The sequence below is a fragment of the Fistularia commersonii genome, chromosome 20, assembly GCF_037954325.1.
Source record: "Fistularia commersonii isolate RoL2024-O1a breed Wild chromosome 20, RoL_Fcom_v1.0, whole genome shotgun sequence".
Lineage (NCBI taxonomy): Eukaryota > Metazoa > Chordata > Actinopteri > Syngnathiformes > Fistulariidae > Fistularia > Fistularia commersonii.
This window is the reverse complement of record NC_141303.1, coordinates 1706134-1719757: the sequence shown is the minus strand read 5'-3', so window position 1 is coordinate 1719757 and position 13624 is coordinate 1706134. Positions and strand designations below refer to the sequence as shown.

Below are 13624 nucleotides of genomic sequence, written 5' to 3'. Positions count from 1 at the left end.
ATGTCTCACATCCCCTCGTCCCCCTCCAACCCTCTGCAGGTTTAAAAAAAAAAAAAAAAGAAAAAAAGAAAAATAGGAGGGGGCAGGGTGGGGATTTTTTTGTATTGTTTACTATATTTGTTGTATTTCTGTTCGGAATTCTATTATCTCGCTTGACTGCGCGCGCTGCGCGGTTCATTAAAACGCAGAGGATCTCGGGGGGGGCATTTAAATTTGGTCGTAGACGCCCACAACTTAATTGTTTATGTGCATAAAAAGACACGACTTTGTTTTATTGTGCTTCAGGCTCTTCACAAATTTATTGCTGTTGTTCCATTTTTTTATGTCTGCATATATATATATATATATATTTTTTTATTATTATTTTTTTTTACAGTATAATATCGAAGGAGATGCAATTTAAGATCCTCGGTCGTGGCTGTCGAGTCCTCGTCTGTGAGAGTGAATGGTTGAAATGTGTCTGTATGTTGAGGGAATGAAAGGGTGAATGTCTTTCTGCGATCGATCCGAGGGAACTCGGCCTCTCGCACAGCGACAGAATGAATGAATGAAAACATATTTTCAACCATTTGAAGTCTTTTTTTTTTGGTTATGTTGTTAGTCCTGTTTGACAAATTGGACGATTCATGTTTCCATATTGTGCAAAAATGTGCACAAAGCCGGAGGGAAAGGAAAGGTTTAAAAGACCAGCGATGCTGTATGGTTTGGAGACATTTGAGGAGCAGGGGTGAAGATGTTGAGGTTCTTGATGAGGGCGGAGAAGAACCAGAATGAGTCCTTTGGAGGGACAACACGTTAGATGGTTTGGAGATAAAGTCAGAGAAGCCATGACTCCGGTCATGTACAGAGGAGGGATAGTGAATGTATTGGTGGATGGAGGCTGGAATCGGAGGTCTAGAGTAAGATTTATGGTCGTAGTGAGAGAGGATATGAAGGTAGTTGGTGTGAGAGAGGAGAATACAGAGACTTGCCTTAGATGGAGAAGGTTGGTTTGCTGTCAAGCCCCCTGAAGGGAAAAGGAAAGTAAGAATTTGTCCCAGGGGTGCAGGACATGTATGACCGAGACAAAGTGATGACTGAGATGGTTTGAAAATTAAAAACTCCTCTGTTCATGTCCAAACCATGATGAAGATCTGGGTAGAAGGTGACTGAAGGTGGAGCTGCCAGGCAGGAGGTCTAGAGGAAGACCAAAGAGAAGATTTATGGACGTAGTGAGAGAGGATATGAAGTTAGTTGGTGTGAGAGAGGAGGATCCAGAGAATAGGGTTAGATGGAGAAGGTGGATTCGCTGTGGTGATTCCTGAAGGGAAAAGCCCGAAGTAAAAAAAGAAGATATCACAACATTGTGATCAGGAATCCATATTTATTCACATTCAAATATAAATTTTTAACATTAGTTAAAAGTTATTAGTGTGCAGGAGGTCTGGAGCAGTGGTCTCCAGACCGGTACTGGTCTGCGGATCATTAGGTATCGATCTGCAAAGAAAACCTTTCTTGGTCCTACTTTAGAACTTATTAGAACTTTGGGATATTATTTTGAAAAACAACGGTTTCCACGTTTACAGCCGGCTTAATAATTGTAATTGTAATCTTGTCTGCTATAAAGTGAAATCCTTGCATTCAGATTAAATACTGTGAAGTATGGCGAGTCTCCAGCCGATCCACGGACACATTTTCACGCATAAAACCGTGAACGGCTGCTCTTTAAGAAGCCCATCGACAAGATTTACGAACGTAGTGATAGAAAACACAAAGTTAGCTGGGAAGACGATACAGAGAATGTGATTTGATGGAGGAGGTTGATTCTCTGCGGCCCCTGAAGTGAAAAACCCGCCGGTAAAAGACGATGTGTTGGGATGTTGCGGGGCGTTTGTGCGACGAGCACCTTCGGCCTGCAGATAAGCCGCGATTCTTCGATTCCTAACCCGACTTTCTCCCCCGTCGCCGCAGGTGTCCGGCCTGTCACCGGGGGACGGCCAGGCCCCGGGGCTTCTCCTGGCTCCGGGGGTGAGGTGGGGACAGACGCCCATCAACCAGCTCACGCCCTGGGACACCGACGAGCCGCCCGCCAAGCAGCATCGCGACGGCGAACCCGCCGGTAAGGAGAAAGAAAAAACAAACCCAACACGTCACGTGTAAGCCTAGCAATGCAACCCTAATAGCATTCAATGCTAATTAGGTTTTTCGCGGCTGTTTCGCCCCACATGAAGCGCACGCCAGCTTCCCAAACTCTGCATACGTTACATCCGCGGTCATGCATAATGCACATCCGCAAACAGCGTTTTTACATAAACATGTTTAATTATGCATTTAATTACGGAAACGTCAGCGCGAGCCGAGATGGCGGTCTCTCGCTCGCTCTCCGGACGGCGTTAGCAAGCAACGCGCGGAGGGAGCTTTTCGCTCCAGACACCTCGACGCTTAACACGTGCGCGAAACAACGTGAGCGATGTTAATGAGTGCAGCCAATCTCGGGGTTTTATTGTAATGAACCGGCCCAGAATGGCTCTGCCCCGAAGCGGTTAATTTCCTCCCGTCGCTCTAATGACCTCCGCCTCTCGCTCTTCACAAACGCCTCCCGTTTGAGAATAATCCGCCCGGTCTTTGTTTCCCCGGCGGAAACCGGCGGCGTCCTCCTCGGAAGAAAAACAAAACATCTGGTCCGTGTTGTGAGCGACTATTTAATCGCTCGATTGAGAAGAAAGAGGTGCCTCGTTTTTTTTTTTTGTTTTTTTTTTTGTTTTGTTTTTTTTTTGACTCCGGCGCTGTCGCACCCCCTGCGGTGGAGCAACCCCTACCGTTCCACCAAAGCCTCCCCGCACCTCCCGCTGTCTATTGTGGAGGCCGGCTGAAAGGGTCATGGAGTTCTGGAGGTCTGATTTCTGTGTCGAATCGAATCCCCAGCGACGCCGCACCCACGCCGCCGCTCGGCGGCTGAGGGGGCGGTTGCCGGGGAGGGGGAGTGAGATGTCACCGCCGCGGCAGGGCGCCTCGTATGACACTCAAAACCCCCGGCGTTAGCATTGCATATTGATCCGCGCGCTACTCCAAACTGTGACTGGCGTTCGCAGCGGAGCCAGTTCCTCTCTACGCTTCGCTGAGCCGCGTTGCCAGAAAGTTTCCCCGCTGCCAACCGTGCCAGAATTAATCAGGAAAAAAAAAAAAAGAAACTGTCTTCGGAGAAGAAAAAGTTTTGTTTCAACTCGTGCAAGCGAAGTGTATCGCCCGGGTTTTGGAGAGAACGGGGCGAAAGCCGGAAGCGGTGTTGAGCCGCATTTTGTAAGAAACATCCAAAATATAATAACTTTTTCATTTCATGTTGTAATACAGACGCATTTTGTAATAAATGTTGCCGCATTATGTAATAAGTTATTACATATTGAGTAGATTATTACAAAATGCACTTGCAACTTTTTTATTCTCTAGGAAATATAATAACATGGTGCATTATGTAATAGCAATTCTAAAGCATAGTTTATTTTTTTGTTAATTGTATTTTATTTTGTATTCTCTAGGAAATGTAATAACATGGAATTTGTAGAATATTCTCTGTTAATGCAACCTTTGAATAGTGTACTGATAGTAATTGCTAAGTACTGCTACTAGGCTAATAGGCTCAGCTTTTACAAATACTTTAGAGTAAAATAATAATAGTAATAATAATAATAACAATAATAACATAGTGCATTATGTAATAACAATTCTAGTTTATTTGTTTGTTAATTTTATTTTATTTTACTTTAAAATATTTGTAAAAGCTAGGCCTATTATTAGTATCACTGTATTAGCCTAGTAGCAGTACTTAGCAATTACTATCAGTACACTATTCAAAGGTTGCATTAACAGAGAATATTCTATAAATTCCATGTTATTACATTTCCTAGAGAATAAAAAATTTGCAAGTGCATTTTGTAATAATCTTCTCAAAATGTAGCAACTTATTACATAATGCGGTAAAATTTATTACAAAATGCATTTGGGCAGTTTATTACAAAATGCGGCAGTTTATTACAAAATGCGGCTTTATTACAAAATGAAATGAAAAGGTTATTAACATTTTTGACTTTTATTACAAAATGCACCGTTATTACAAAATGCGGCTCAACAAGCGGAGAGTTTACAGATTTAAAGATTGTTTTAATTTGGCAAACGGCGGCGTTAGGGGGGGGGCGAGGTTTGTGTTTTAATAAAATCCGACTCACTGTCACGGCGACGGTGAAAAACCTGGGCGATTTTTAAATTAATGCATCCGAATAAAGTTCTTCGCGAAAACCGAGTTTCCGGAACGAAGGAAATGAAGTGACTTGGGTTTTATGAACCGGAGTGGCCTCCGCTCTCGACTCCCGCCGCCCCGCCTCTCCTCCTCGCCATCCATCTTTGTCTCTTTACCCCGGTCCGCCCAACCCTTCCGACGCTCCTCCCGCAGCCGGGCCAGTGCCGTGAATAATGTGGGTCTCTCATTTTCTTTCTTTAGCTTCCCTCCGTACTGCGATTTAGCCTTTGGCCCTTTTTGGCAGAGTCGTAAGCTATTTTAGGCAGCGCGGCGAGGGGGGAGGAGCTAGAGACGAGGGAGTCGGAGCAAATGAGAACGGGGAGGTGGGGGCGCCGTTCGGGCCCGATATGGGCGCATCTTCCCCCAGCGTCTCACACCTTGCGGTGTAAAGACGATTGGCAGGGAGGGGCTGAACATGTATGCTCTGCGATTCTTCGTCATCTCGCAAGATGAATCTCTTAATCTGATTATGATGGCGATCATGGGAGCAGATCGGGCGTCATCTCGATCGCACATTAGATATTAAACCTCGTGTCAGCAACAGACTTGGACCGGAGCCGAGCGGCGGTGCTTTGGCATTCGGAGGCGAGCGCGCTCCAGATGGAGCCTTCTTGTATGATCATTTCGTCCCCTATTTGACGCAACTTGAAGGCAATTTTCATGACTTTATATGTATGTTTAGCGTAATGGGATGGGCAAACGACCTTCTGCCTGAAGCTGAAAGGCTCATTTGTGCTAAGGTTATGTACCCAAACATGTATGTCCGTCTCAAACGTCAGCGAAGGCCACTGGCCGTAAACTTCCGATTCTTCACGTCGTCGGGGTTCTCAAGCAACAGTCGCTCCAGGGCAGTGCAGAGTTCAGAGTTCACTTCCAAGTCCTGAGTTTCAGACAGCGGAGGAGCTGGTGATGCCATTCGATGCATATCGGCGCGGGGAGGGAGAATCCTTCTCCCCGGTTATACTGACCCCATGTTGTCCTCTTCTTCTTGGGTCCTTTCCTCGCTAACACTTGAGCATACCGTTCACCACGGCCCCCTTGCACGACTTCTGGTGGCACTGCCTCTTTTGGCTGTGCATCCGCGAGCTCCCCGAAAACGTAGATTCCCACAGGAAATAGAAGAAGGCCTCGGCCATATGAGGATTTAACAGTGAGCAACCTCGCTTTGCTCTTAGAAGCTAGCGAAAGCATCATTGCTTTCAAAACTGGCAAAAAAACAGATTTATTAAAATATCAGAAATTTTATATATATATATTTTTTTTTTTCGTTACCATTTATAGAATCTTTTTTCATTTATTTATTTTACAAGCGCACTGGCGGGCTAAAATGACCAACAAGGCTGGATTTCATGTGGTGGCTAGTTTACTACCTGAGCATTTTCTTCATGTGTTAGCTACATGCTACATGCAGCTCTTTATGCTAGCACCCCGCCACACTTGGATTTAAGCCCTCGTCGTCATTCTCCTCTTTGAGTAATAATTTGACTTTTGATTATTTCTTCCCATCTCGAGTGCTTATCGGACCAATCATTGAGCAAGACACCGAACCCCTAAACAGGCTGTTTATTGTTTTAACATCGGGGCAACATTGTTTTTTTTGTACATTAAAGACTCGCTTCTCTCTTTAAATGACAATATCGTCCATCAGTGATTCGTTATTTTTGGTATTTTTGATATGTTTTAAAGTGCAAAGGTGATGATTGTACTGTTAGTACAACTGTATCTCAAAGCATTTTCTGCCCTTCTGCTTGTCTGGCAGGTCCTCCTTGGGCGACACCAGGAACCGCTGTTAGCCAGCCCAGTCTCCTGCCCCACAGTTACGCCCTTCCCCAGCCTCCGTCCTTCAATCACACCGTTACCGCACAGTCGCCCATCATCGGAGTCACGCCATCCATCCAGACACCGGTTCCCCCGCAACACCCACTCATGACCGCCCACTTCCAGCTGACGCCACAGTCGACCCAGCAGCCCCCTTCGATGGTGCTGAGCCTGCCGAGCCAGCCTCCGTACCCCTCCGCCCAGCCGACCGTCGCCCAAGCCAACCAGGTGGTCCATGCTAGCCCTCATAGCATGATGGGGAACGGCCACTTGACCTCTCACCCCGGCCTCATCCAGCACCCCAGCTTGCCTCTGACCAACGGACAGGCGGCGGCGGCGGCTGCGGCGGCGGCGGCGGCGCAAGTCCCGCCCACAGCTGTAGACAATCAGGACGGTCCAAACGGGCTGCAAATGCTGCGGACAGTCGGAATGGGGAAGTACGAGTTCAGCGACCCCGGACACCCCAAAGGTAAGCCGAGACTCCCTTTCTGGTCCTTCACCGCTAACTCGCGTAAGCTAAATCGAAGCGGGCCTCGAAGCGTCGCCGTGAAGGCGCGGGTTGTCGAATCGTTACCCCGGACTGACCTCCCGATTCGTCAGCCGGGGAAGGATTAAAAAAAGATAGCTTTCCGCGCGTTTTCCCGACGCGACGCCGTCGTCCACATACAACCAGGGCATTCAAATCTACCTCAAGGTCGCTGCAAGAAGATAATATGGCTAAGCAGTAGCTATCGCTAAGAGCCTGTAAACATCACCGCGCCGCCACGAGCACGTTTTATTCATCCATACGAGATAATTAGCTGGGTCGGAATAGTCAGGCTTTTCTTTTTTTCCCGCTCACTCCGAGTGAAATTAATCGGCGGATCCCGTTTAAAGCGAAGCCGGATAGACTGTTCATCTGGAAGCTCATCTGGAACAACACCGGCAACATCGGCGCTGCAGCGAACCGAGATCGGCGTCCGGTTTAACCTTGGGGTTGATGAAGCCGAGGAAAGGGGGCGAGTCGGATGGCGCCCAGAAACAGATGCTTGCAATTCCCCGTACAATTTTCCCATCTAATGAAGCTTTTAATTCAGTTTCAGATTGTTTTTTTTTTTTTTTTTTTTCATCCCGGCTCATTTCGATCAATAAAATTTCCGTAAACGAGCTGATAGGTTGCGAAAAACAAACAAACAAACTCCAAAAAAAAAAAAAAAAAAAGCAATTATTTCGGGTTTTGCCAGCGATACGTTGAAATGAGGCTGTAGGTAAGTTTGGAAATGGATAACGAAGACGGGGAACGGCCCGGTCTCTGGCGAATCTGAGCGTTTTATCCCGCCGCGTCGGATGGACTCTTGCGATCCGTTAACCGACTTCACGTCGGAAGGCGGTGACCTCCGCCGGAAGAGGCCAGGGTTGCTCCGACGGAGTGCGGAAGCGAGGATTTACTTGATGCCGCGCATTTTGTACACATCTGCCTCGAGGGGGGGGGGGGGGAGCGAGACGTTTCTGGAATTCCGCCGCTGTGTCGATCTGCTAAAAAATATATACACTAAGCGTGCGGATGTAGTTTGGCGGCTGCTATTTCAAGGGCAAAAGGCAAGGAAAAAAAAAAGAAAAAAAAGAAAATCGTGTTGCGCAAGCTCTCGTCGGTCCAACTGCAGATGGAGGCTCTCGATCCGCCTCCACTCACCCATTTCAGCTCTCTTCGTTAGCGGACGTCTCCCGGTTACGACGTCGCAAAAGCAAGAGAAAATAGGTCAAGTTTCAACGGTAATCAACAACCTTTCGTTCTCCGAATCCACCATTTTTGTCTTCTTTGTCTTCCCCGCTCAGTCGGTCGCTTATTTCTGGCACTTCCTGTCCCCTCCCTCCTTTCTGCATCCTCAGGAGTATCAGAAGTCGTACATTTCAAGCCCCCACAGTCCTCGCTTTCTGTTTTGAATCAATTAACGCCGCATATCAATGCCGTGGCGGGATCCGTTGTCCTGCTGCAGTGGAACGGCGGCTACCTGCCTTTGCTTGATTTCTCGACACCCCGACCCCGAAATAACCATCCAAATAAAATAAACCTAAACCAAAAAATTCAAATAAAATTAGAGCTACAGAGTTTTCAAGGAGGAGAACGCACTTTAACTCAATGTGGCCCGACATGTTGTTTTCTGTGGCCCGCGAGAACGTCTTAAAAGTTCCGATTGTCTTCAAATAAAAATGCCAAATACTTTCTTTGACCAAAAACCGAAGAAGACGACTTTGACGGTTTTAGTACGCAGGAGGAAGCCCAAGAGAGCGATCTGCTAGCCCAGGGGTCGGCAACCTTTAACACCCAAAGAGACATTTGGACTCGGTTGCCTTTGAAAAGAAAACACTGGGAGATGCAAATAGTTTTTGACGTTTAAAATAAAGGCACCGCTGTATATATTGCTTTTTATTACCTTTACACTTTGTATAAACAAGTGTGTCGTGTGTTGCTTATGAAATCCACAAAGTGCTGCGGAGAAAATTTCATTTTATTTGTGGAATGAACACATTTTGAACATTTTGAGCTTTGGGCTTTCAGAGCGTTTAGCGTAGCCTCGACCTGAATTTTAAAAATAAATTGGGAAAAAAATCCCTGTGTCAGTAAACAGTAAAAATCTGGAAAATATCTTCATAAATATTTATTTTACCTGGTTAATGGGACCTCTGCTGCTGAACTTCTGCGCACAGCATCCGCAAATCGGGACTTTACCGGCTTCCGCGAGTGCGACGTTTATTTTGAGCTGCGAAAAATAATAAATATAATTCTATTTTGATATTTCAAGATCACAGTAATCTTCAAACTTAGAACTAAAATTAAAAAAGGAACTAACACAAATAAAATACACTTTGATTAAATATTTATATTTAATCCATAGTGTAAGGATGAAAGAGCGGCATGCGGGGGTTGCCGACCCCCGGGCTAGCCGATGCTAGCGCATATTGAGATGCGCTCAATAGTCCCGAAAATACGATACATGTTTGTGCTTCAAGGAGAAAAAGCGCTATTTCTTTTGCGTTATGAGGCAGCGTCGGTTGTCAAAGGGTACGTAAGCTAAGTATGCTAAAGTTAGCCTTCCAGAAAAACAACAAATCGTCCAAGAATTAAAAGCCGAACTGGGACGGCAGCAGAATGTGTTGACGAAAGCTGCATCCAAAAGCACTGCGGCAGTGAAAGCTAGCTTTGTAGCAGAGCAACTAGCAAACATACATTTTTTGACATCGATGCAAACGCATATTGAAAATTTTGGTTTTGAGTGTGTAATAAATCCAAAGTTATTTAACATTAAGTAGTACAGTATACCCCGTTCCAAAAAGAACCCGTGAAGTAGAAACCTTTATTTTTTTTTACAATCATCATACAATTAGATACTCTGTTATACATTGAAAAGAAAGAACAAACCATTTTACAGGCTCAAATCATTTGTTTCACAATTAAAAGTACTGTACTTTAGAAACATTTTTTTCAACAATTAACTTCTGTACTGTACTGTCAAATAATAATTTTAATCATCAATGTGAACAGAAGGCTTCACATTGCGGAGATTAGCTCCGCCCACCGCGACCCGAGTGATTGGATTAAACGGGAGAAAATTAAAGATGATTATGAAAAAAATTGCGGACAGTTGCAACCCTTTTTGCATCCTTGTTAAAACTTATCGCTGCTGTCGTCCTTATGTTTTTTTCTTCCTTCTTTATGGAACGAACAGAAGATTCATTCATTCCGTAATGCCGACCTACAGCCGCATAGCTTTTACCTTCCCTTAGCATGTCCAGAAGTTTAACTTTATCTGCCATAGATAGCATCTTCCGCTGCCTTTTGGGCCCTGCAAGGTGCTTTTGTCGCTCCAGAGCGTTTTGTCAACATTATGGGTTTTAGAGAAAGAGAATTTGCACGTACGTCATGTAAATTCGGCAAGCTGTTTGACGTACGCGTACATATTAAACTGCGACGTTATTGACGCACAGGTAGAGAAGAAGCGGAGTGACTTTTTAGCCAATCAGAATGCAGAACACAATGCACCATGCAAATCCGTGAAGTAGCGAAACCGTGAAAAGTAAACCGCGTAATAGCGAGGGATCGCTGTAGTTACATTTATTTGCTGTCATATGTAGTTCCTTTTCTTCCACGTGGCTCTTTGAGGGCAACCGTCCTGCAGATGTTGCCCTCGGCGAAAATAAGTCTGACAACCCCGACTTATAGTTCATTGATTACACCAACACTGCACTTTGCTTTTTAATTTGCACTTATTATCATTTTATTCATTTCATGTCACAGTGGGATTGCGAGAAACATCTTCTCCGTTCCTCTGAATGTCCAGCACATGCTGAGAAATTGAAAATAAAGCCGACTAACGGCGGCTTCGGTTAGTGTGAGATTTCAGCCTCCCTGAATCTGCAGACCTGCACACGCAGGGACATTTACAGCAACCATTCATCCATGCGTTCATTCATTATCTATCCCGCTTATCCTGCACTCAGAACCCTCCAGCATATTATTAGTTGTCTCTAAATGACCTGTGAATGCGAGGGCGAATGCTTTTGTCTGGATATGAATACAGTGGAGCCTCACTTTTTGCAGGAGTTACATTCCAAGACGCCCCGCGAAGTAGAAACGTCACCATTTTGATGGTATTTACAGATTCATTAACCCTCGACGAACCTCACACAACCCTTTACCAACCTCCATGTTTTTTCTTCAGAAACATCATAATAGGCAGTTGCTGCCTCTGCTTTTTTTGCTAGTTTCGCAGCCAAGTCGATCAAGTTCGGACCGACCGAACCGTATCGTCGTCCCGATCTTGCAACATATTTTGCGGCGTTTGTCGTAGCTGCGATTTTTCTTCTTCTTCTTGTGGCTCCTCGTTCGTCAACGGATCCAAACGGCGGTTTATTAAACCACTGACGTCCTCAGGAATCACGTCGGAGAAGCAAATGCCAATGGAGATCTCGTATTTTATTTATTTTGCAAAATGATTTTTAGTTTCATTTTACAGTATTTTTTACATTTTTTTTTTTCTTTCCAAGGCTAGAATATGGCTATTTCATCACGAAAAAAAATTGTAAAATACTGCAAAAAAAAGTAAAAAAAAAAAAATAATAAAATAAAACCGTTAAAAAAAATAAAAATAAAATAAAACCGTTAAAAAAGATAAAAATAAAATAAAACCGTGAAAAAAAAAGTGAAGGGCGCTAAAGCCGAACCACAAAGTATTGGATAAACGTCATGAAAGAATGAATGAACGATAAATACGAGTGTCAGAATCCGCATGGCGTCTCTGATTGGAATAAACAGCGGTTGGAAAAGCGTTGATAAATTAAATCCCTGCCAAGACGGCAGCAGAAGGAGGAGTAATGTTGGGCACGATCCTCTTCATCCTGCTGGTAATTTAGTGGCTAAACAGTAATAATTTCTGGTAAAGGTCAGATCCTGGAAATTGGTTGCGGGGGAATCATCGGCGGAGGCGGTGAGGGGATCAGACGGCGAGGGAGTTAAGAATCAAAGCCGGGGTTTCCGCCGCAGGGACGACTCGTGCAAGAAAAGTTTAAACTGCGGGCGACATCTTCGGCGAGCGGCGCCCGTCCATCCGGATCTTTGTTATCCGGCCCCGGCTACGACTTGATAACATGATTTAGCGCCGCGGCTCTTCCAGGCTTTCTAATTGTTATCCGAGCTCGCTGATCAAAGTGTTGTTGGAAACTGGAACGCTCGCCGAACGCGACTCCCTCCGGGGCCCCGAGACGCTTTGCTAACCGGGAGCCCGGCAATCCGCTCGCCGGTTTGCAGAGTTAATTTGTTTGGTTTTTGTCTTTAAATGGAAAAGCCGGCCCGATGAGTCGCCTTCGGACGGGAAAAGTTCCGTGCGGCTTGAATTTCGCTCCGGGATTAAATTTTTTTTTTTTTTGTTTTTTTGCCGCGGTGGAAGCTGCGTGGCGGGAATAATCACCCCGCCGTTAGCGAACCGCTGTGCTTATTTTGCCGGAGATGTTAATGTTCCGTCGCAGGACGGAAGAGCCTGGACTCCTTTGTGGGTCCATTTCCCCCCCGCCGCTGACAGTAATGCTAAACATGATATATTTATCATATAAATGCAGGGGGAGCTTACTAACACACAATTCTGTCATCATTTATAATTTTTATACATATATATATATTTCCCTCGCAACCTGAGTGCAGGATAAGAGGCAAAACATGGATGTTTTTTTTTTTTTTTATTTCATATTATTTCATTTTTTTGATTTTATTTTTATTATTATTTTTTATTTATTTATTATTAAATATAAATATATATATATATTATTCTACCCCATGTGCAGTCCAATTGCCCTCTTGGGGACAATTTTTGTTTTTTTACTGATTCTGATTTCTCATTGGTTCTGTTCAGAGCAGAACCTCTTTTACGTGTAAAAGAGGTAAACAGGTAAATTATGAAAATCTTTATATGTAATGAACTGTTTCTCTAAAATTATACATGACGAATTGATATTAAAAATGAATATTAAAAAACAATTGATGAAATTACACCCTAAAAATATTGTTGTCTTGAAAGAAAAAATCTTGTCACTGTGGGAAATTTGTCATTAGAATGTATTAGAAAATGGAATGACAGCATATATAGGACTGTCTCAGAAAATTAGAATATTGTGATAAAGTTATTGATAAAATGATATTGATAAAAATTGTGATGAATATTGTGATCACAAAAACAAAAATGTCATACATTCTGGATTCATTACAAATCAACTGAAATATTGCAAGACTTTTATTATTTTAATATTGTTGATTATGGCTTATATCTTAAGAAAACTCAAAAATACTATCTCAAAACATTAGAATATCATGAAAAAGTAATTTTTGTTTTTTTAATTGCATTACAGAAGAAAAAGAACTTTATCACAATATTCTGATTTTCTGAGACAGTCCTGTATGAAAGGAGGTATAATGTTTACAAGGCTATTCTGGTCAATTTTTTTTTATTTTGCCCATTTTTTTGCTGTGATTTTTGTGCTTTTTTTTTAGAAATAAGAAAAGAAAAGACAGTTTTAACAATGTCACTAGACATCTTTTCATCAAAAAAAATCATTTTGATTTCAAATTTTGAAGCAAAAAATACATTGCACAGTCACTTTTTCCTTTTTTCTTGCCCCTTTTTTTTTTTTTAAACCCACTATAAAACCCTCAGATGCATGTAAAAAAAAAAAAAAACACGCATGCCGCAGTAACACAAAGGTTTAATTCCGGGGCAGGGGGACGCAAAATATTGACCCGAGGTAGCACATCCTGCGGTCCGAATACGACGAGAAGAAAAATCCTAGTTTCTGGAAATGCATTCGCAGGAAGCCGGGAAAACCGTTCAGGAGTTTGCGTTCAGTCCGACCCGAAATAACATGAAATAACTGCCGTCGGAGAAAAACAGCGGCATGGAGGAGGCTCACCGGTGACATTTGGAAGTGATTATTCGACGAACCGTTTTAATACTAAAAGCTCCCGCCTAAGTGATTGAGTCTCCGTGCTGGAGAGACTAAAAAAAAAAT

At 43.8% G+C, this 13624-nt stretch overlaps 1 protein-coding gene across 2 annotated transcripts in view; it reads left to right on the top strand.

Annotated features, from left to right (window-relative positions):
* Positions 1 to 13624, top strand: part of klhl29 (kelch-like family member 29) — a 414899-nt gene that overhangs the window by 200029 nt on the left and 201246 nt on the right. For both annotated transcript variants that reach the window (XM_086166945.1, XM_086166946.1), the window contains exons 5-6: positions 1951 to 2098; positions 6033 to 6560. In XM_086166945.1, coding sequence (XP_086023071.1) covers positions 1951 to 2098; positions 6033 to 6560 — 676 coding nt within the window. The remainder of the gene's footprint in view (positions 1 to 1950; positions 2099 to 6032; positions 6561 to 13624) is intronic.